This window comes from Leucopleurus acutus, assembly GCF_964270905.1.
Source record: "Leucopleurus acutus genome assembly, chromosome: 16".
In the NCBI taxonomy this organism is placed as follows: domain Eukaryota; kingdom Metazoa; phylum Chordata; class Mammalia; order Artiodactyla; family Delphinidae; genus Leucopleurus; species Leucopleurus acutus.
The window spans coordinates 47,925,979-47,951,062 of NC_139158.1; the positions used below are offsets into that span (position 1 = coordinate 47,925,979).

General features: G+C 38.1%; 1 protein-coding gene across 3 annotated transcripts in view; it reads left to right on the forward strand.

Annotated features, from left to right (window-relative positions):
* TASP1 (taspase 1) overlaps positions 1-25,084 on the forward strand; it is a 235,770-nt gene that overhangs the window by 127,394 nt on the left and 83,292 nt on the right. For all 3 annotated transcript variants that reach the window (XR_014326839.1, XM_082858198.1, XM_082858199.1), the window contains one exon: positions 17,362-17,472. Coding sequence is in view for 2 of the 3 variants with exons in the window: in XM_082858198.1 (XP_082714324.1) it covers positions 17,362-17,472 (111 nt within the window). In the remaining variant the exon portion in view is untranslated. The remainder of the gene's footprint in view (positions 1-17,361; positions 17,473-25,084) is intronic.

Genomic DNA, 25,084 nt, shown 5'->3' on the forward strand with positions numbered 1-25,084 from the left:
TAAGGTTTGTGTCTGATAATTCCAGCATCTGGGCCATTAGTGGTCTGCTTCTGTTCACTGTTCCTTCTCTTGTTTATAGGGCATGTTTTTGGCTTTTTCATTTATCTCATAATTGTTGATTGTATGCTAAAGATTATGTTTGGAATACAGACAAGACTGAAGAAAATATTTGCCACTAAAAAGGGACACACTCCTTTTTACATACATCTGCAGTGTTATTTGTAATTGAGTTGGGACTGGGTATTCTTGCAGCAGTGGATACAATTCACTCCTGGCTTTCGATATTTCAATGCTAGTATTAGGATTTACCATTAGGCAGAGCTTGGGATCTGAATACCAGCAAAACTCCCGATAGCTCTTTATGTTATTTATTGTTCACCTGTCAGCTTTTGGAATCACGGGGAAGCTTCTCTCTTTCTCTCCTTCTCCCTCTCCCTCCCCCTTTCCCTATCCCTCCTTTATCTTTCTTTCTTTCTTTCTTTTTTTTACTGCTTTGCCTTGGGTGATAGCTCTATGCATCCAGGTAGGCGAGGAGGCTGTCTTTTAGCTTTCCTGTTCTGTTCCCAGCCTTCAGCAGCTTCTACTTTACACTTACGGAGGACCTGTGTGCCTGAGGGTGTGGATATCTTTCAGCTCCCCAGCCCTGCCCCAGGAAGCCCTGCTCTTGGTGAGGACCTACAGGAAGGAGTCAATGAGTGAAATCAGATTTGCTCAGTGAATGGGGCTTCTCTGGATTCTAATTCATCCTGTCAGCACCTGTGGTCATTTAAAGTTTGTTAAATGACTAGTTCAGCTAGTTTCTCCTTAACTTTGTCTGTAGCATTTCTCCTTTCCCCACTGCCTTCTGGGTGATAAAAAAGCCATTGGCCTCTTCTGTCATAGGAAAGGCTTGTCCCTTTTGGGAATTTAGTTCTTTGAGGTATTTTTGCATCGTTATCTCTCTGAGTTTTTAAAAAACTGTAGTGTTGTAGCTTAACTGGCTTATTGGTTCTCATTGTTAGGGTGGCTCTTGTTGGCTTTTGTTGTTAGGGTGGGGGTGATAGACTCTTGTAGATTTCTTCATCTTAACTAGAAGTGGAAATTCAAGTGATCAGTTTTGGTGGCTTGCAAGACATGGTAAAGAGTTTGGAACCTTTTTATTCTTTTGGCTGGTAAAATTGTTCCATCTCTTGTCAGTGGAAGCCACTTTAAGCTGGCTTCTGTGGTCTTTGCCATGACGATCTTTGATAGCTTCCTTGCTTTTCAGTAGAACAAGATGCCTCAGGCTCCTCTTGGTCACTTCTTTAGCCAGACTCAAAACCAGTCATTTTCCCAAGGATCCCTATTTCTTTTTAACAGGAAATGGTATGATTCTAATATGATAACCTAATTTTATTATTTTCACTGTAATTTCCATGTTAGCCTCTGGGTAATGATATTGTCACTGTTGCTTTCTCATATGGAGTTCATGGTCTCAGCAGTAAATATTTTTATTGGAAATCAAAATGAACGTTTAGCCTACTGATTTATAACTATATGATTGTAGATTTTTAAATAAAATGATAGCTGTGTGGGTTCTTAATCTGGGGTTTGTGGACCCTATGGAATCTATGCATGGGTTTTCGTGGAGAATTCTGTGTATTGACTGAAACTGTTTAATTTTAGGCAAAGATATATCTTTTTTTCTCATAACTTTGGGGAAATTAGGAAGCATAATCTTAGGTAATTGAATAAAATTGTAAATAAATTTCTTGGCTAAAATAAAAAGTTAAAAAGTAATACAAGTGTGTGTATTTCCTTCTTTTACTAACATTATTTCTTAATAATAGTGTCAAACGAAAACCTTGAAAAATGCTAAATTTTATATTGTCTGTTTATTTGCCTTTTGCTGCATGTCTCATTTGATGTGGTCTACCTGTTTCGCTTTTTCCTTCTTTTACCTGCTTATATGATGGTTATGCTAGTTGGTGGTAGGAAAGCTTTGGGACCATTTCTTTATTCTTATTCCTTAATTTCTACTCTGATCTAGACAAATGAATATGATTACCATTTTCCTTTCCACCTCCAGAACTTTTCTGCCTTTCTTCAATCTCAGAACCACCCTTGATGCTGTGTTGAGTAGAGAAAGGGATAAGCAATGACTGGTGAACAGATTTAACACTTTTTTTCCATCTTATTTCACAAGGCCTCTAAACACTGAATGTTGTTTTTAAATTCTGAGTACAGCTTTGAAACTGATGAAATGATTTATATATTGCCTCTCTTTTGTACAGAGCAATTTACTGAGATGTAACTGAGATGTTACTGAGATGTAACATCAACTCAAACTTCCCTTTTCGGCTTTTAAAGAGGCCCTGGCCATTCAAATCACCCTCATAAATCACTTCTAAACTTTGTCATTAGGAAAATTATTAATTAAATGTTTAATATATTGGTTGGCTTAGTAGTTATAGGTTAAATTTACAGTATAGTATAACTGTCTTGCTTATGTTCTTTCTGTCTGTGGGCTTCATACTACATATATAATCAGTATGTGTGCTGAAATATTTATTTTACATTACATCACATCTACATTATTGTAGATGTTTACAGCTATGTCTTGGCTTTTTTTTTTTAACTCATAAAATGCACATTATGGTTTTGATGCAAAATGAAATCTCCACTTTTAACATTATTCCTTTGGGACCATTTAGTGATTGTTTTTAGGATGTCATGGTTAAAATTGAGGGCTATCTACAGTCCTAAGTATTGGTATCAGTATTTGTTGTGCTACTTATCTGCAGGTAATTATTACTTTGATCTTGATCATGGATTCAGGTTTTTGAGGCTTTTGAGTTTTCTTTGCTTGTATCTCCTTTATTTGCGTGCTGATATTAGCCTTATTTCTGCAGTGGTGGACTATCTTGAAACAAGCATATTAGAGTTACAAAACTTGGATTTTAGACTCTTAGCTCTTCCACTTCACTTTTCTTATTTGTCAAATTGGGATGATAGTACCTTCTTTGCAAGTTACTTGTAGGGCCTTTAAATGATGACATTTGTGAAAACCCCAGGTACACGGTAGTTGATCAGTTAATGGTGAATCAGTGAGTCAGTGACTTTTTCTCTTCCCCCCTTAAAAAAGAAATAGATTAAAAAAAATAATCTAACTATACTATATCATGAATTAACAGCTTTTTAAAGGGTTTTCTCCTAAGTGGTCAGTTCATTGCAAGCCTCTTAACTAAATTTTACCGAAAGTTATTGAAATTCCAAAAGTACTTCCAGCTATAAAATTTTGTCCTGAGGAATTTGAAATCATTTAAGCTAAGCCATTTATTTTTTCCAATGAGGAAACTGAGATACGGAGATCTTACGTGACTCATTTCAGGTTCCACAGCTGGAGGTAGTTCCCGTCACCTCCCTGATGGAACAGAAATCCAGATAGAAGCTGTACAGGAGCAGCAACTGAACATGGCCAGCAGTGCTGCTTCTGTGATGGCTGCTGCTCTAATGAAGTTCTCAAGTGGAGAGAAGTCTAATGCTCATACATGTAGTATGTTTTCCAGACAAATGCAATAGTAGCAATAGGGGCTCCAATGTAGCCAAGGAACACCACTCCTGCTGGGGTGATTTTTCTGATTCTTTCTGCTGCCTGGGACCATGTGTCCCTGGTGCCCTGATTAGAGTGTTGTATTTAGATAACTAAATTGAGAAAATTTAGAGCAGAAAGCAAGATCCTATTTCATCATCTGTATTCATGCTCATGAGTATTGGATAAGTTCCCACACTGAGATGTGACTTTGACAAAGAGAGGGGCCCGGGGAAAGAAGAAGTGACTCAAGCTTTGGGGTGGGCACCTCTGTGTTGTTAACCACAGATCTCTGACACTCTGCTGTGACAGATTGGATCAAGGATTTTCACACTCATGTCTTTTTTTTTGAAACTTTTTTGTTTGTTTGTATGTCTTAGTTTCTTTGAAATAGATTTCAGTCTATGAAAATATTTGCATTCGCAAAACTGGAATTCTTCCCATTTATGCAACTTGTTCAGATAAATCTTTTGTGGTTTGGTTATACCTTCTCAATAAAATTGATACTAGTATAATAAATAATAAATATCAAGCATTTAGTGTATTTAGCATATGCCTAGCACTGTGCTCTACATGAGAGATTTTCCTGTTTAATTGTCACCATTCTAGTATATTTTTCTGTATTTTAAATAATTATGAAAGGCTAAAGCACATATCAGTTGCATCCTAGTTTGTAAGAGAGGTCTCTAGGAGATAGTTGTAAAATTGGTTTTTCTATTGGTTATTTATTATTTATTAAAAAAAATCGGAAAAGCCTGAGTTGTTTTTGATAGATTATTGTAAATATCCAAAGTATGCTGATGGTTACAGGTTAGAGAGAACTGAATACTGGGGAGACACTAAATGTGTGTTGGTAACCATACCCTTTGGACTAGACTGGATCAGACATCTTCACTACTTATTCCATCTCTTTATAAAGCTCCTTATGTTTTCTTCTTGTATGTAATAGGTTCCAGGTTTGATAGCCATGGGGACACTGAAGACTGAAATCACGTGTGTTCTATCACTTTTAAGGCAGCCCTCTCTTTAATTTCACAAGACAGACTTGAAAACCAGAAGTAACCCAACTCCAAAATTGGCAGTAAATCCTCTGACAGGGAAAAGGTGACGTACTGTGTAATAAATTCCTTTGTTGAGAAAGAGATGTTGCAATAGTGGAAACTGAAGTACCAAATGTTTCCTTTTAGATTTGGAAAGGCCTTTCCTCATTACTTATCTGTCCCTGTGGACTTCTAACAGGGGATGTGTTGAAAGATTTTTCAGATGCCCACTCGCCGCAGTGAGAGTGGATGGCAGCGTTTATAAGATGACATAAATACTTGAAGATCATCAGGAAGCCTTGGAGATGTGTAGTGTGCCAGGGGTACTGAATGTGAGCTTTTGTTGCTGCTGATCCTGCTCTGGGATGCAGGCCGCCTGGGAATGTGGGTTATTTCTCTCCTGTGAATGCAGCTTCACTCTCCCTCTCTGGGGGTCTTTGTATCAGAACTGAGGTTAGAGTGGTTTAGAAGAAATAAAGTCTCCAGAAGAAGAGAAAGATCTGTGGGATTAGGATTTATAGTTAAAAATCCTAATCTCATTTTTAGGTCCTCTGGAGGAATTATATCCTAATCCTCTACCATTTAAACAATCCATTAAAACCCTACATTAAAAACTTGACACATAACGGCCTTTTAATTTTCGTTTTGTAATAATCTGGCTCATGCCCATCACTGCTGCCACCACTAAATGAGATGAATATAAAACAATTAAAAATTATCTTGAGATGCAGTGAAGATATATCTTAAATGTCAGCCAAGAGTTGGTAAGTTTTCATGTTTCTCTGTCCTTATTGCAAATGCTTTTCAGTTTGCCACTTAACCTTTTGGAACTAAAATGTGATTTGACAATATGACTTTATTGGGCTATTATGTTACATATTTTTAATTATCTTAATTTGAAGGCTGCATCTATCACTAATGCTAAAGTGAAAATACCAGATGTGTGACGGAGGGCGGATGAAATAAAACACCTGGAGCATTCTTCATGAACTCAGATATAGGGCAGTGAAGTGTATGGGACCAAATCCCATAATGGGAGACCCTGCCTTGCGCTTTACTATTGTACCTGAAGAGAAAGTATGGTGAATGCAGGAGTGTAGCATTGATGTTGGGCATTGAACCTCTTGGGAAAAAAAGATAGGTGTTTATTACGGAAATTGGGAAAAATAACAGAAGGAATGCATAACAAACAAAAATCGTGCATAACCCATAATCCCTGGATAACCACAGTTAAAATGTTTCCTACCAAACTAAGTGAAATCTTTATCATATTATTTGTTTTGTTCTGATAATGAAAGGTTTACCCACGTGATCGTTTTGACCCTAGGTGAGAGCTCAGCTTTCTTGGAAGCAGCAGCTTTCAGAATTGCAAGTCAAAGGCTAAACTCCTCTTTAAATGTATTCTAGGCTCTCAGTGATTGTCAGGCTAGCTGGGAATCACCTTGTTCTAACAGAAGCAAAATACAGAGAAAAGGATGAGGAGAGACAAGAAAGTGATAGGTAATGGTTTTTCTTAAGGCAGTCATTATCCGTTGCAGTATGAAGTGCTTACTCAGTGCCCAACCCCACGCTGAATGTTTTATGTTTGTTGTCTCATTTTGTCCTTGTGAGGTAGTTACTACTCCCATTCCCCATTTTCACAGTAGAGGAAACTGAGGCTTAAATAAAGAGTCCCAGACTCAACTCAGCCGGATTCAAACATCAGTCTGACTGCCGAATAGAAAATACTAACCCTTACTCTACAGGACTTTATGGCCTTAAGGTAGGGAGGGATGTGTGTGTGTGTGTGTGTGTGTGTGTGTGTGTGTGTGTGTGAGACAGAGGGAGAGGGAGAAGGAGAGGGAGAGGGAGAGGGAGAGAATGAATGAGAGAATGAGAAAATTGAATACGTAGAACACAGAAGGCGACCCTGCTGCTTAACCCACAATTCTCAGGTTTTTCCTTTAGTAAAGATACAGAAGCTCTTCTGTAACGTAGGCCAGAGTGTTCACTAGAGAAATGATGGCGTTGTTGGAAACATCAAGATGAGGAAAAAACAAAGATACTCTATTAACTCTTCTAGTTTCCCAGAGTTGGCAACTTTTTCTGGATTCTAAACAAACCCACAAATAGGCACTCTAACGATGGCCTCGCGGAAGTGGTTTCACATGGCTCAGGGAAGTGGTCGTCCTTTACGTGGATAAAAGGGGCTCTTAAATATCTAAGACTCCGTTTTCAGGCATCATAAGGATTTATTTTAATCAAATCAGTCTTATTTATTCAAACAAATTACAAAGAAATTTGGTTTTTGGTAGAAATTAAACATATCACGAATTTTCCAAAAGAACTCGGTTAAGATAAATGTTATCAAGCCAAATAATCTTTTTCATGTCTTCCTGCTAATGGTGTCTGATAAATACATCTACATGAACTTATCAGAAATTGTATTTGACTCAATACAAAGTTGTATGTTTGAATGGAAGAAGTCGTCTTCTTTCAGTGTAAAGTTTTCTGAGCCATTTTCTTTCACCAGCAAATGGCTATCTATATAGATTAAGAATGCATTTGGTACATGTCTCTTTTTGAATTATGGTTTTCTCAGGGTATATGCCCAGTAGTGGGATTGCTGGGTCATATGGTAGTTCTATTTTTAGTTTTTTAAAGAACCTCCATACTGTTTTCCATAGTGGTTGTATCAATTTACATTCCCACCAACGCATATATATAGAATCTAAAAACAAAAAACAAAAATGGTACTCATGAACCTAGTTGCAGGGCAGGAATAAAGAGGTAGACATAGAGAATGGACTTGAGGACATGGGGTGAGAGGGGGAAGCTGGGGCAAAGCGAGAGTAGCATCGACATATGTACACTACTGAATGTAAAATAGTTGGCTGGTGGGAAGCAGCAGCATAGCATAGGGAGATCGGCTCGGTGCTGTGCGATGACCTAGAAGGGTGGGATAGGGACGAGGGGAGGGAGGCTCAAGAGGAAGGGGATACGGGGACATGTGTATGCATATGGCTAATTCACTCTGTTGTGCAACAGAAACTAACACAGTACTGAGAAGCAATTACACTCCAATAAAGATCTATTAAAAAAAAAAGAATGCATTTGGCCCCAAATGTCGCTTCGTGGTTGAATGGATAAGCAAAATGTGGTATGTACATACAGTGGAATATTATTCAACCTTAAAAAGGAAGGAAATTCTGAAACATGCTACAATATGGATGAGCCTTGAGGACATTACATTAAGTGAATTCAGTCAGTCACAAAAGGACAAAAGTGTATGATTCCACTTTTATGATTCCATCTTTAAGATATTAGCCTTCTGGCCTCTTCTGTGGCTTGGGAATATGTAACTTACCAGTAAAATTTTTAAATTAAAAAAATTTTTTTTGGAGATCACCTTTTTCTTTGTGATTAGTTTTCTTTTATTTTTTATATTTTTATGTTTTATTTATTGCTTTAATACAAGTGCCTATCAAGTGCCTGGCATAAAGAAGATGCCATTAGTGGCTTTGGGGATTCCTGTTTCCTCCTTTTCTTGGGGACTTAAGGAGTGGGGGAGGGGTGCAGAGTCCCTAGTGCCATCCGCTCACACTGACACCCACAGCAATGGCAGTCACTTGGACTGGACTTTGAACATCAGCCAGGCAGGGTGCTGCAGAGGTGTCCCTAGGTCCCAGCTGTATGACTCCTTCAGGTCTGGAGGGCCCCTCTGTGATTTCCCCGCTTCTCTCGGGGACACAGAAATCATTTGGTTGCTCCCATGCATGAAAGGGCGCAGCAACTCTTCAAGGCTGCCCATCTGCCCAGGTGCTTGCTGAGACTCTCCTTACTGAGAGAGTAAAAAAAGCTCTCTCTTTTTTTTAACATCTTTATTGGAGTATAATTGCTTTACAATGGTGTGTTAGTGTCTGCGTTATAACAAAGTGAATCAGCTGTACATATACATATATCCCCATATCTCCTCCCTCTTGCGTCTCCCTCCCACCCTCCCTACCCCACCCCTCTAGGTGGTCACAAAGCACCGAGCTGAACTCCCTGTGCTATGCGGCTGCTTCCCACTAGCTATCTGTTTTACATTTAGTGGTGTATATATGTCCATGCCACTCTCTCACTTTATCCCAGCTTACCCTTCCCCTCCCCGTGTCAAGTCCATTCTGTATGTCTGCGTCTTTATTCCTGTCCTGCCGCTAGGTTTGTCAGAACCATTTTTATTTTTTTTTAGATTCCATATATATGTGTTAACATACGATATTTGTTTTTCTCTTTCTTACTTCACTCTGTATGACAGACTCTAGGTCCAGCCACCTCACTACAAATAACTCAATTTCATTTCTCTTTATGGCTGAGTAATATTCCATTGTATATATGGAATAAATACATCTTCTTTATCCATTCATCTGTCGATGGACACTTAGGTTGCTTCCATGTCCTGGCTATTGTAAATAGAGCCGCAGTGAACATTGTGGTACATGACTCTTTTTGAATTATGGTTTTCACAGGGTATATGCCCGGTAGTAGGATTGCTGGGTCATATGGTAGTTCTATTTTTAGTTTTTTAAGGAACCTCCATACTGTTCTCCATAGTAGCTGTATCAATTTACATTCCCACCAACAGTGCAAGAGGGTTCCCTTTTCTCCACACCCTCTCCAGCATGTATTGTTTGTAGATATTTTTATGATGGCCATTCTGACTGGTGTGAGGTGATACCTCATTGTAGTTTTGATTTGCATTTCTCTAATGATTAGTGATGTTGAGTATCCTTTCATGTGTTTGTTGGCAATCTGTATATCTTCTTTGGAGAAATGTCTATTTAGGTCTTCTGCCCAATTTTGGATTGGGTTGTTTGTTTTTTTGATATTGAGCTGCATGAGCTGCTTGTAAATTTTGGAGATTAATCCTTTGTCAGTTGCTTCATTTGCAAATATTTTCTCCCATTCTGAGGGTTGTCTTTTGGTCTTGTTTATGGTTTCCTTTGTTGTGCAAAAGCTTTTAAGTTTCATTAGGTCCCATTTGTTTATTTTTGTTTTTATTTCCATTTCTCTAGGAGGTGGGTCAAAAAGGATCTTGCTGTGATTTATGTCATAAGGTGTTCTGCCTATGTTTTCCTCTAAGAGTTTGATAGTGTCTGGCCTTACATTTAGGTCTTTAATCCATTTTGAGTTTATTTTTGTGTATGGTGTTAGGGAATGTTCTAATTTCATTCTTTTACGTGTAGCTGTCCGATTTTCCCAGCACCACTTACTGAAGAGACTGTCTTTTCTCCATTGTATATTCTTGCCTCCTTTATCGAAAATAAAGTGACCATATGTGCATGGGTTTATCTCTGGGCTTTCTATCTTGTTCCATTAATCTATATTTCTGGTTTTGTGCCAGTACCATACTGTCTTGATGTAGATTTGTAGTATAGTCTGAAGTTCAGGAGTCTGATTCCTCCAGCTCTGTTGTTCTTTCTCAAGATTGCTTTGGCTATTCGGGGTCTTTTGTGTTTCCATACAAATTGTGAAATTGTTTATTCTAGTTCCGTGAAAAATGCCATTGGTAGTTTGACAGGGATTGCATTGAATCTGTAGATTGCTTTGGGCAGTAAAGTCATTTTCACAATGTTGATTCTTCCAATCCAGGAACATGATATATCTCTCCATCTGTTTGTATCATCTTTAGTTTCTTTCATCAGTGTCTTCTAGTTTTCTGAATACAGGTCTTTTGTCTCCTTAGGTAGGTTTATTCCTAAGTATTTTATTCTTTTTGTTACAATGGTAAAGGGAGTGTTTCCTTAATTTCTCTTTCAGATTTTTCAACATTAGTTTATAAGAATGCAAGAGATTTCTGTGCATTAATTTTGTATCCTGCTACTTTACCAAATTCATTGATTAGCTCTAGCAGTTTTCTGGTGGAATCTTTAGGATTCTCTATGTATAGTATCATGTCATCTGCAAACAGTGATAACTTTACTTTTTCTTTTCCGATTTGGCTTCCTTTTATTTCTTTTCTTCTCTGATTGCTATGGCTGAAACTTCCAAAACTATGTTGAATAATAGTGGTGAGAGTGGACAAGCTTGTCTTGTTCCTGATCTTAGAGGAAATGGTTTCAGTTTTTCGCCATTGAGAACGATGTTGGCTGTGTGTTTGTCATATATGGCCTTTATTATGTTGAAGTAAGTTCCCTCTATGCCTACTTTCTGGAGGGTTTTTATCATAAATGGGTGTTGAATTTTGTCAAAAGCTTTTTCTGCATCTATTGAGATGATCATATGGTTTTTCTTCTTCAATTTGTTAAAATGGTGTACCACATTGATTGATTTGCATATATTGAAGAATCATTGCATTCCTGGGATAAGTCCCACTTGATCATGGTGTATGATTCTTTTAATGTGCTCTTGGATTCTGTTTGCTAGTATTTTGTTGAGGATTTTTGCATCTATGTTCATCAGTGATATTGGCCTGTAGTTTTCTTTTTTGTGTGACATCCTTGTCTGGTTCTGGTATCAGGGTGATGGTGGCCTCACAGAATGAGTTTGGGAGTGTTCCTCCCTCTGCTATATTTTGGAAGAATTTGAGATGGTTAGGTGTTAGCTCTTCTCTAAATGTTTGATAGAATTCACCTGTGAAGCCATCTGGTTCTGGACTTTTGTTTGTTGGAAGATTTTTAATCACAGTCTCAATTTCAGTGCTTGTGATTGGTCTGTTCGTATTTTCTATTTCTTGCTTGTTCAGTCTCAGAAGGTTGTGCTTTTCTAAGAATTTGTCCTTTTCTTCCCAATTGTCCATTTTATTGGCATATAGTTGCTTATAGTAATCTCTCATGATCCTTTGTATTTCTGCAGTGTCAGTTGTTACTTCTCCTTTTTCATTTCTAATTCTGTTGATTTGAGTCTTCTCCCTTTTTTTCTTGATGAGTCTGGTTAATGGTTTATCAATTTTGTTTATCTTCTCAAAGAACCAGCTTTTAGTTTTATTGATCTTTGCTATTGTTTCCTTCATTTCTTTATCATTTACTTCTGATCTGATATTATGATTTCTTTCCTTCTGCTAACTTTGGGGTTTGTTTGTTCTTCTTTCTCTAATTGCTTTAGGTGTAAGTTTAGGTTGTTTATTTCTTGTTTCTTAAGGTAGGATTGTATTGCTATAAACTTCCCTCTTAGAACTGCTTTTGCTGCATCCCATAGGTTTTGGGTTGTCGTGTTTTCATTGTCATTTGTTTCTAGGTATTTTTTGATTTCGTCTTTGATTTCTTCAGTGATCTCTTGGTTATTTAGTGGTGTATTGTTTGGCCTCCATGTGTTAGTATTTTTTTACAGATTTTTTCCTGTAATTGATATCTAGTCTCATAGCATTGTGCTCGGAAAAGATACTTGATACGATTTAATTTTCTTAAATTTACCAAGGCTTGATTTGTAACCCAAGATATGATCTATCCTGGAGAATGTTCCATGTGCCCTTGAGAAGAAAGTGTATTCTGTTGTTTTTGGATGAAATGTCCTATCAGTATCAATTAAGTCCATTGTGATTAGTTTTTAATATTTTCTCTTTGTCTTTCTTCCGGCATTTTTCACTATGGTATACCTAAGGATAGATTTGTTTTTATTTACTTTTTTTGGAACTCTGTATGCATCTTTAATTTTAGGATTTCCTTATAGCTTAAATTCTGGAAACTTATTTATTATTTCTTCAAAGATTAGTGCCCCCTCCCCCGTTTTTTCTCTTCTCTTTCAAAATGTCTATTAATATGTTGGATCTTCTCATTTTATACTTTAGGTTTCTCAACTCCTCATTTTCCTTCTCTTTATCATTCTAGGCTGCTGTAAATTTTGGCTATTGAGAATAAAGCTGCTATGAAAATGCAAGTGCAAAACTTATATTTTTCTTGGATAAGGTACCTAGGAATGAGGAACTGTGGTTTTAGTAGTAAGAAATATTTATCTTTCTTATGTCAATTACCCTGGAAAAAATGAAAAATACAAACATTTCTTAGTCATATTTCATAATAAAATTTATCAGCACACCTGTTGTGAGATAGTTGAACTCATGCATTTTCCACCTCTGAAGAGTCACACACTATCATACATTCAACGTATTCCAAGATAATGCTTACTAACATGTAGGAAGATACTGTTCTTTACAAACTTCAATATATTATGAATAAAATGCATTCATATTATATATGAACAAAGAAGTCTTATTGAGAACTCTGTTGTGATTTTCTCTTTAGAGCAAAGGTAAGAGTTGCAAAATCTCTAATTTTAAAAGAGGATGATTTCAACTAGGCCATCTTCAAGGAAATATATTTATAAACTGCCTACATACTTCTTACACTAGTTATGTCTGCTTTAATTAAGGAAGGAAAATGTTCCTCATTTCCCAAGTGAGAAACATTTCCTAAAATCACATCCCCAGGGTTGTTCTTAGTCTAAACTTCCATATAGAAATGTCTGGAATAGAAATTTTTAAATATCAGAATCCAAGTGTGTAAGCTTTCACATTCAGAAGTGCAGAGAATCTCAACATCAACAAACTATATTTCTACAAAAATCAAAATTACAACTTATATATCCCTTATTTAAATAACAGTGATGTCACTTTAGAGTTAACTGTAGGTAATCACTGGATTGTAATGCATGCAGAGATGAAGAAAATTTCAAGTGTTCCTAAATATCATTATAAAAATGAATATTTTACATTATGTAAAATTATGATTATTATGATCTCTAGAGAAAGATATATAAAGATTATGAACAAACAAACTTCAGTAATGACAAAGTAAAATTTTTACCTTCATTTTCAGTTGCTTTCTAAAATTACTAGTTAGTCTCAACCTCACTGAATTAATGAAAATAAAATGTATCCCATGACAGATTTTTGTGGCAAAACCTAGTCCTTTAAAAAACATATGAAACAAAAATAGCACGAGAAGTTTCCAGGTACAAATTATAATATATTATAATATTTAGATCCCCTCAACCAGTTCTTGGAAACTCAACATCATTGTTTGTAAACTAGTCATATAAAATGATTCTAAAATTATAAATGAGTTTACATCGACCAATTGACTCTGACAAGCTGCCATCCCACCACCTACCACAGATAGCATCCAACAGAAGCTTGTGGTGCTTAAAACACATTTCACCACCTGCCAAGGAGGCAGACTCCACGGTGGAGAAGACTGGAGCTGTAAGACACAGGTGACTAAGTGCCACACAGTGGCAGTGGTGCTGGCTAGTGGAGCAGGGGTATGCATTGTGTATCCCCCAGAACCCAAGAAGGCTGCTCTGCCTGCATCAGTGTACCCTTGTATAGCACAGAACTTCCAGAATTTCAGCTTCTGTGGAGTTCTCTGAGGACGAATGCGTGTACTGCCATCAGGCAGTTAGAGGTAAAGACATCAAGATGCTTTCAATCCTGGATCCTGGAGTGAAGAGGCTAAACTTTGTACCCTGATTGTACAGCAGGTTAAATTCTACATACTATCCTCTCTGGAGCTGCTGCCACAACTTCTCCTGGTGGGTGAAGAGTCATCACAGTGCTTTTTCACAGGGGGAATGTAAGAAGGAATGACAGCCTGGGCACAGCTCTGCACAAACTGAAACACCTCCTTGGAGGGAGAGTCAAGGTCATCAAAAAAGATACCCCCAATACCCCTCTGCTCCCCATGATGGGCTATAAAAAAGTCATCGTCACATCATTTTTAAAATTTTGGGTAGAGATCTGCACCATGTTGGTCACAAGCCTCCTTTAGAGTCCTATGGAAATGGACTGCATCCTCTTGGTTCAAGTATGTTGGGGTAAGGTCACATCCACTGCCAAACCACCACTGCTTGTTACCTACCAGATCAAGACATGTGATTCTGATGTGGACTTTGAGATGCCAAGGAAATGTATTATAATTCAGATGTCTGGGTATGGGGCATACTGGAGTCTCAGTAATAGGAAACACACTAGGAAAGAGTGAGCTGGGACTGGGCTAAGGTTTGGGATTCGAGGGAGAGACATGGCCATGGAGGTTGGCTCTCAGTAGGCTGTGGGAATGTCCAGGGTTTCTGATGAGTCCAGAGTTCTCAGCTAAATCCTCAAGGTTGGTCTGTAGAGCACACAGTCAAGGCACTGGCATCTGGACTGGCCAGAATGGCAGTTAACTGAGTGTTCAGTAGCCAACCAGGGGTCCAACACCTCTGGGGAGATCTGACAAAATGTAGCAGCACCTCTGCCAACTACTGTGTCCTCTGGTCCTAGCACCAAGTAGGTGCTCATTAACAATCTGTTGTGTGAACAGATGGGGAAAGAAATGAAAATAAAGTTCATATTTTGGGGACTGATAAGTACCAGGCAGGAATCTGCTTCCAACCTTTGCCCTAGACTCCTAACCAAACAGGAAGAATCTGGAGAGATACCTCTAGTGGTGGTTTTGTAGATTCCTTTGGGATTTCTACATAAACAATTATATCATCTGCAAATAGGAGCAGTTTTGCCTTTTTCTTTCTGATCTTTAAGCCTTCTACTTCATTTTCTTGACTTAGTGCAATGGCTCGAACCTCCAGTGTATTGTTGAATAAAAGCAATAAAAGCAGACATCTTTGCCTTGTTCCTCATCTTAGGGAGAAATAATTCAGTCTTTCACCATTAAGTATGAAGTTAACTGTAGGTTTTTTGCAGATGTTCTTTATTTCTAGAAATTAATAATTGGATTTAGAGGCTTGATCAGATTGAGGTATAATTTTTTTGGTGTGGGGCAAGACTACAAAGGTGTAATTTTATCAAGGGACATGTAATATTTGTATCTTTTTGTGATATTAGCAGCCATTGACGATTGTTGCCTATAGCAATTATTAAATTATAGGTTACAAACGGTTATATTCTAATTTTGTTAATTTCTTCTTCATTTATTAACTGGGATACTACTATGGAGAAAATTTTCCTTCATAAACCTTCTGGTTACCCTGCTACGCAGTTCCTATAGGAAGGACAGAGAAATGCTTGATTGTTTTCTTTCATTTATCCATTTTCAGAATCGTGAATTGGTTCCATAGCATCTTCCAAAGGTGTTTTTAAAACATAAGCTATGAATTCACTATGTATTTCAGTCTATTTAGTCATTCTTATTGATGATAAATAATTGTGTACTTTTCTAAGTTCTTTTAGAATTTGGTATTTATCACTTTCCCTCTAGGTTTGTAGTTAGGTCTTCATTCTTTGTATAATCCATGTCTTCTGCTAAGATCTGACAATATAAATACACTCTTGCTTGCATGATTAAGGACAGAAGGAAGATGTATTGAAAGACTTATTTCTAATATCTATGAATAAAGAATGGAACTGTTTGCCTCTGAATCACACTTCAGCTATATGGCAGCATATTCTAAGAAACCTTGGAAATTTGTGAATAAAACCATAAAATCAAGCTTTTCTTTGACTGGAACCTACAGAACAAGCTTTTGGTGTCAAGGCTCTTATGTTAAAGGTGATATATGTCAGAATAGAAGTCATAATTTTAAATTTCTTGGAAAAAAATCAAGCATTGGAAAACCCTATATATTCCTGTATAACTACAGAGGAAAAAGTCTGACACATACTGTGTATTTTTGCTGTAATGTTAACTTCATGTGGTTTAGCTGTTTGCCTTGAGGCGTGTGTACATAACCTTCTGAACACCCATTTAGCTTATAATATGCCAGTTTCCTAACAATTATTATTGTTCTAAAGTATAACATTTCACTGTTCAACATCAAATACGTACACAAAGGGAATTAAAATTTATGGAGTTTCCTGAGCTTACACAGTGTCTCTACATAGTAAGTGTCGAAAATGGTTTCTTTTCTGTTAGCTTTATTTTAATTTTTCCCCTGATTATAAAAATAATATTGCAAACATTTAACAAAATAAGGATCACCATAATCCTGCCCACAAAGTAATATATTAAATTGCATACCTAGATGAAGATCTAAGTGTAGATACTCACAAAGATCTTGAAGGAGATTTACATTTACTTTACCAAAAAATACAGGCAAGTTATTTCTGACAAAACATAGGTGATTTAAAAAAAAACCAAAACTTTCACAAGTTTCGAACAGTTTGTATTTTTGGCAATGAGTGTATAATGTATGTGTATACATAATATACATATATGTGTGTATACATACATGCATGTGTATATGGGGGGCAGAGGAAGGGGAGGAAGGAGGAGAGGTGTACATATGCAGAGAAAATTTCTGAAATGAATGGCACCAACATGATTTAACAATTACAGATAACATTTTTAAGGGAGATTTGTTGCTAGTGCCTAATGTCTGTCACAGTACCTACTAGCCAAACAGAAGATGTGTGTTATATCAGTTTGTGTTGGTTTAAATTTCATGAATTTAAGAACTTTTGATTAAAATATATTCACTACCATATATAAAATAAATAACCAACAAGGGCCTACTGTATAGAAATTATAAAACAGTTTTTTGTGGTTATCCAGCAATGGAAATGAAACAGAACCCTAGGTGGTTCCTAGGTAGAGAGTCTAAATTCATGTATTATGTGAATAATTCCTATGAAAAAGGGGTTTCCTTTTATTTTTCTTTGTTTCCTTTTAAGATTAGACATGTGTTTCTTTAGTTTCTGTCAAATCTCTTTACTAAAATTACTAGATTGCTCGTAGAAATCATTTCATCCCTCACTGAATTATTCTCCAACATAGCTACTTCTTCAGTGGTGCATAGGGGTGGTTTAATGCTAGTAAGACAAGAAGGATGTTTAGTACTGCCTTTCCTCAACCGTTCTTGGTTTCCTTGGCTTTCTAGGATGTGGAGAGCATCTTGTGCGCACCATACTGGCTAGAGAATGTTCACACGCTTTACAAGCTGAAGATGCCCACCAAGCTCTGCTGGAAACTATGCAAAACAAGTTTATCAGTAAGTATAACATTAAGAAAATTACTTCCTTGTAAATAGAGGTTGTTCTTCTGAGCTGTAAGCTTCATGAGTCAGGTGCCACATTTGTACTGCTAGACCTAGGTCCAGGGTTTAGCATGGACTTAGACCCTAAGTTAACATTGGCTGTGAAAAGAAATTCCATCAAAATAGCTACTACTGCATGAAATTTACCATATAACCAATGTAATGCCCAAGTTGTGAGACACTGTCCAGGATTAGAGTCATACACAGTGGAATAAAATTCTACTAAAACAAAATTCGAGGGGCAACCTCATTTAAAAGTTTTTCTGTAATACAATTTGACTCTTTTTAAAAAAAAGTTAGTGTTGTATTCATGGATCCAGTGCTGCCACACACAGTTGTCTAGGGTTGAGTTGAAATCTGGCCTGGCTCCATTTGCCAAACCCATATAACCTGATGTGAGGCTGCATCTGGTTGGAGGAAGGGATGGCTTTTTCTAATATGCAGGAAGATTTTGTGTAGTCTCGCAATGGCCCTGTAGATAACTGTTACTGTGGATTAAAACTATTTGACTCGGGTTTTTCCCATCATTTAAAATTGAGCTTACCACTATGGTAAAGGCTTGTGAAGTTGTATAAAAAATATAAAATGTAGTTAAAAATACGGGGGACTTACCTGGCGGTCCAGTGGTTAAGACTCCGTGCTCCCAAGGCAGGGAGCATGGGTTCGATCCCTGGTTGGGGAACTAAGATCCCACATGCCACACAGCATGGCCAAAAAATAAAATAAATAAATGAATGAATGAATGAATAAATAAATAAAATTGAATTAAAAAAAAAAAGACACCTCCTCTAACTCCTCCCAGCAACCCTATCCCATAAAAAACAAAAAAAACATTAAAAAAACCCCAAAAAACAAGTTAGGGTAATAAGCCATGAGCACATAAATGAGGGGAAGAGTATCACAGGGTTAACCTGGGGGGTGTCTCCATGTAGAGAATCAAGACAGGGTAATATAAGGCGCTAATTATGTGGTGAGGACAACACAGATGAAAGCGTAGGAAGAAATCACCTGAAAAGGATTCATGGATGATGAACTCCTAGAACTGGCCCCAGGAGGCCAGGAAAGGTGGGGAAGAAAGGAGTGTGAGCACAGACATGACAGTGGGGTTAGGCGTGGTGAGGGCTCGACACCTGCATGACTCTCACCTAGAGGGAAGTGTTCCTGATGTGCAGCGGGGCTGGATCGGCCAGGTGAGGCCAGGTCCCGAGGACCTTAAAATCTCTGTGCAGGAGTTCATGTTCGATCTGATAGAAAGGAGAGAACCCTATGTATTCTTAAGTTGATCAATAAAATGATGTTTTAGGGGAGGGTTTATAAAGTAGATCTCAGGTTGTCCAAGACCATCTCTATAGGAGACCGACATTAGGGGCTGGAATGGTCCAGGCCATGGAGAGGAAATGGTGATTTTGAGGGAGGGGTCCATGGAGAAAGTGGAAATATTGATAGATTTTGCTGCTAGGAGTATGTAGCCCTCTGGGTCTAGTCAGGAGGTAGAAACCATACATTAGGTTAATCAGGAGGAGTTTAATATAAGGAATTGTTAACTATGATGAAAGAGTAACTGGAGGCTGTAAAGAAGCTCTCTGGTGCCCTAGATCTGAGAGTGTCCAGGGAAGGACATGCTTGGGAGGGGCTCAGACCTTGTTGGAGAAGGTGTGGTTCAGCAGGTAGCAAAGAAGTTCACTGGTTTGGCCTGGCTGGGACTGGTCTGGAGTTGCTGGGCAAACAATAGGCCACCCTCCGGAGTGCAGTGTAGATGGGGAACAGATAATCAGCACCTGGTGGCTGGGTATGCCGTGGGAGCCCAGCATCAAGGGGGCGTGCAGAGGACACAGAACTGCAGGACACACAGGCCACAGGGCCCCTGCAGAGGGGATGAATGCTCAGTGTGTGACCACCTGGGCCACAAGGGCTGTGTGCAGGCTGTGCAGGGCCTGGCCCAGGGAGTCCCGATGGGCACCTGTGTGTAACCACTGGGGACCTCTGGTTTCCATGTCGACAGGGACCAGCCTGCCAGGTCACAGCAGGGCTGCGTCCTGGGCCTGTGTCTGGGGCAGACTTTACCAGATGTCCCACACCTACATTGACTCTTCTCCCCGGCCCATGATGGACAGTGCAGGCAGGGTGCCTGTTGTAACTCTTTTAATGTTCTTTAACTCGGTTTAATGCCTGACTCCTCGCCCTCGTTCTGTTAGTCCTCTCCATGTAAGCCTGGCCTCCCCTCGTTCTGTTAGTCCGCTCTATGTAAGCCTGGTCTCTCCTCGTTCTGTTAGTCCTCTCCATGTAAGCCTGGTCTCTCCTCGTTCTGTTAGTCCTCTCCATGTAAGCCTGGTCTCTCCTCGTTCTGTTAGTCTGCTCCATGTACGCCTGGTCTCTCCTCGTTCTGTTAGTCCGCTCCATGTAAGCCTGGTCTCTCCTCGTTCTGTTAGTCCTCTCCATGTAAGCCTGGTCTCTTTTTACATGGCACTTTATATTTGTTTTGCTGCCATTTTGTCTTCGTTGGGTGGCATCTGGATTCCAGGGACTTCCTGTGTCACTGTGGAGGGACCATCTGGCTCATGGCCGCCCTCTTCCCTCTGTTGGCTTGTGCTGGGATGGGGCTCATGCTCCACCTCCCCATGGGTCACTGGCCTCTCTCCCTGATGAATTCACTGTGGTGTCTGTGGTCTTGTTGTAACCTCTGGCTTCTGCAGTACACATAGCATCCACTGACAGCAGATGCTAGTGGTAATGGGGTCAGGTGGTCTGAAAACATAGAATAATAAGGGGATTGTCAAGCCCTCTTGGCCCAAGCATATCAGGCTACTTTTCCACTCTATTCCTAGAGAGCCTTACCGGCCTCAAGGTGGCATGGCAATGGGCAACGTCTCTACCTGGCTTCCTGTTCCTTTAAGCCTCATCTGTTCTTGGATCCTCTGAATCTAGGGCTTTGTCACTGGCTCCTCTTTTTCTTCCACCCTCACCAGCTTGGGAAGAGGAACAGAAACCCATACCAGGAATCAATGCTTTTCTTCTAGTTTTCCCAAAAATGTCAAGGTGTCCAGTCACACCCCTACCCCAGCCCTACCCTTAGGATACTGGTGGGGACCTGGCTAAGCAAGGGTTGCCCCAAACTATTTACCAAAATTTAGGCTTTACCTGTTTAAAACACTTTTCATCTCAAAGCTGTCTCTACTTAAAATTTATGAAAATCCACTCAAGGATAAAATATAAGTTTTATAATATAAGCATGCAACTGATGGGATAGATGGGGCATTCCAGGGATGGGAATAAAACTGAATTACTGGACTTCCCTGGTGGCGCAGTGGTTAAGAATCTGCCTGCCAATGCAGGGGACACAGGTTTGAGCCCTGGTCTGGGAAGATCCCACATGCCGTGGAGCAGCTAAGCCTGTGCGCCACAACTACTGAGCCTGCGCTCTAGAGCCCGCAAGCCACAACTGCTGAAGCCCGTGCGCCTAGAGCCTGTGCTCCTCAACAGGAGAAGCCACTGCAATGAGAAGCCTGCGCACCGCAACAAAGAGTAGGCCCCGCTCGCCACAACTAGAGAAAGCCCGCCTGCAGCAGCAAAGACCCAATGCAGCCAAAAATAAAAAAATATAAATAAATACATAAATTTATTAAAAAAAACGGAATTACTTCCTCAGATTTATGAGCATTGTTGCTTAGGCCTATAATACGTATTATGCCCTCTTAGGAAAGATTTTTAGGGTAGAGAGAGAAAGAAAAACAGATTATAGGCAAGAAACAACTGGATTTATCTGAAGGAAGAACAGAGTGAATAACTAGAAAACATTTCAATATGAAGAGATTTTATATAGGTGCTTTCTTCCAGTTATTTGACCTGAGGTCATGAAAACATAAATAACGGTATGAACTACATGCATGCTGGTAAGAATCACTTGATGGCAAATTGTGAGCTGAGGAATGCATTAGGAATGGACTTTGAGGTCTGCCTTTGGTGATCTTTCAGAAAAAGGTTGATGATGTTAATGTTACTACAGCTTCAAATATATCAGAATCAGACTTGGGTCTCCTTGTTCTTTTGTTTTAACAATTGCCATCGTGGAATGCTGTTTTTAAGGGAAACCAAATTCTTGGCCTGAACAGCCTGTGTAATTTATGTAATTTGCTATTAGTTGCCCAGCTATACCAGTTTCACCAGAGGTGAAAACTCGACACTCAGGAGAAGTTCACTTCCTGGGAACCCTGCAATGGGTGTGTGATGACGGCACATGGTAATTTTCTCCTTGTTGAGAGTGACCTGAACTCTTTACTGTGTCTGAAACCACAGATTCACTAGCTAGTTGTGCGTCTCCAGATTTGGGTCCATGCTGAGGAGTTCCTGAGCTCCACTCCTTTCTCTTCTGATGCTTTGTTGTCCTCTTTGTATAACTCTTGAAACTCCTCAGAGAGTTGGGCTGTAGTACTTCATTTTTCCACTGGATCCCATGACCTAATGCATATTGAACACTCATCTTAAAAATTCCAGACTCTTGGAAAGGAATCAGAAATCTCAGAACTCATCAACCCTGCTCACTAAATCGTTGAAGAAACATTTTGCAATAGTTCAGTGACTTGTCCAAAGTCACCTGGTTAGTCAGTGGGTGTTCATTCTGCAAGGTCACACTGCCCCCCCACCTTTTTAAGCAAAATAAAATGTGGAATACAGAAAAACAGTGTCCTGGGAGTTAAGACAGCTGAGTTCCACTCTTAACTCTGTGTCTGACTCACTGAATCTATCAAGTTACTTAAGTTCTGTTTTGTTTTCTTAAAAAAAAAAAAAAGTTAGACAAGAGACAGTTTCTAAATTCCTCCACCATGCTAAGTTTTATGAATTCTGTACCGTATTACACCTGTAAATATGTGGTTCTTTTTAATCAGGTGATTTGGGATTGGAAAAGCAAAAATTTCTGGGACCACTTGGGAACTATCAAGAAGCATGGATGATATTTACAAAGTGATTAGAATGAAATAAATTGAATTTACCAGGGACCTGGATGAGAAGCAAGGTCTGGTTCTTTCCTGTTTTAACAGTGATGAAATTAGTTGTTGGTTTTAGGGCAAGCCTCTTTGTTCTCAGTTTCCTCGTGTATAAAACGAGGGGGCCTAGCTCGATGGTCCCCAAAATCCTTTCTAGCTCCAAAATTCTATTTGGTCCCTGGTTTGTTCACAGGCCAATCTAAACTGTGTGTGTGCAAGTACAGTCGTAAAGCAATTTAGTCCTTAGTTGAAACTATAAATTAAAGCTATTAAAGGTGGATCGGAAGTTTCTATTGAGGTGATTTGGTTGAAATCCTTTCTGGTGATGGCTGTGGTAAGCTAGCCACCTTTGTGGAAAGGCATCACGATACTCTTCCTTTCTTGCTTCCTTTGTTTTTTCTTAAACAAAAAAAAGATTTGCATAAATAATATATCTAGAGAGTCTCACTGCAGTATATACTTAGAAACATTTTATATAATAATCAGGACAGACTTATTCCAAGACTCTGGTGGTTCTTCAGTCACAGTTCTGGTTTTCCTGCCCAGGCACTGGTTCCTGTGGCAGTTTCTGCTCATGAGGCTCTGCTCTGGTGCTGTGATTCTCTATATATGACTGTCTGTCTCTCCAGTTGTAGGGGAAGTTGTTTACCTTTTGATCTCACTTTTCTGACAGATCTAAGAAGAGTTGTTGATTTTTCAGTTTCTTTAGCTTTTTACTTGTTAGGATAGAGCAGTGACCTCTGAAGTCATTACATGCTGGACCAGAAACCAGAAGTCTCCTCCGCAGTCTTTTTCCAACGGTTATTATCACATTAAAAATTTTTTTTTATAATCAAGGATTAAAAAAAATGGTTTCCAGTTTTAATTTGTCTTTTTCTGATGAGTAAATTTTCAAATATAACTTGACCTTTTATATTAATCTGTGAATTATCTGCTAATAGCTTTAGACCATTTTTCTGTTGTACTGTTTGGGTGATTTTCTTTTAATTGACATTTAACTTTTATTAATGGTAAAATTACCTTAAATAAAATATTCTAAAATGACACAGCAATAACCATTTGTACAGAATTTTAAAATAACCCTCTCTTTTTGAGTGATGTTATGTTTGATATCTGTGACCTTCTGCAATAATGAGGGATTTTTAAAAAAGTAATTTTACACTGGATTAAATAATTTGTTTTTATGTATTTTTTCTAAAGTAGTCAGCAACTTATTAAAATAAAGATTTTTCCAGTTTTTTTTTTGTAGTTTGAAACAAACTCTGAAATTATCTTAAGTGTAGGGTTCTTTTAAAAATCTATTTTTGATAAATGAGGCTTTAATGTGATAGAGTAAAATTGAAAGACATTTTGAAGATTAAAATGTTTTCGTTTCCACTTGTATTACCATTATGCCAAGATCCAGAGCTTTGGTTTGACTTAATGTAGGAAGCATAAAACAGAATAACCGATTCGTGCATTTTTTTTTTTAAAAACCCACTGTTTGTGTAACGTACAAAATCCATAAAAATGGGTACTGTAAAAATAGTTCCTTAATAATACTTCATGCTAACCAGCTGATTATAGATTGAATGCTTAGTTAAGTAAGGAAAAGAAATAAATAGATTTCCTTTTTAGTCGAGCTTTTTAAATTACACACACACACAGACACACACATATAAAAGCTCTTACAATGATTCAGATGTGACTTTTCCTATTCATGGTTATTTTTGAACAAACTTGGTTTCATGAATTATTCCTTTTTCATGCAAACTGTGGCTGCATGTGTGGTATGTGAACTTCAGGGTGGCATTATACTTACTGCCCAGTTCTCAACAAGTAATGTCATAGTACTTTTTTTAGTTGGTTTGGCTCTCTACTAAATATAATGGTTGATAAAATGCTATCTGTAAAAACCAAATTTCCCTTTTCTTCTCTTTGAATTTCTAAGCTAACTTGTTGGTATCATCAGCCTACAGTCTATGTGACTATTATTGAAAAATTCTATGTGGTATATAGTATTACGATTAAAAAAAGAAGCTTTTGCTCTATGTTCTTTTATTTTATCCCTTTGGGGAATGCTTACACTCTTTCTGACATCATAGGTTTACTGTCAAATGCAGAATGCCATCAAAAATTGAGATTGAAGGGAGTCTACTCTTGTGGTTTTCTGCCAACTTGAGAAATTATATTTGATAAATATTTTCTTTTAATGACCAAATTCTTAGCTAAAACTCTGATAATTCATAAGCATTAGCTTTGATAGGAGGAACAGAAGTACATTGTCATTACACATTTTAATGTCTTATCTGAGGTCATATATTATGTTTCATGAGTTTCTTTATAATTTAGAAAACTTAAAATATATACTCATCTCTTTACCAGTAGTGCATTTTTGGATTTTTACAAGACTTTTCTCCTATTCTTCATGCACATTTCTTTTTTTCAAACACTAAAATCTTTTTCGTAAGAGAACGTATTTTTTTTAAACCAATTCAAAAAATTGGTTTATCCTCCTTCATTATCATAAACATTGTGATATATATAGCGTGTTGTACTCACATGTCCAAATTGCAAAATCAGGAAAATAATAAATTAGGCATCCC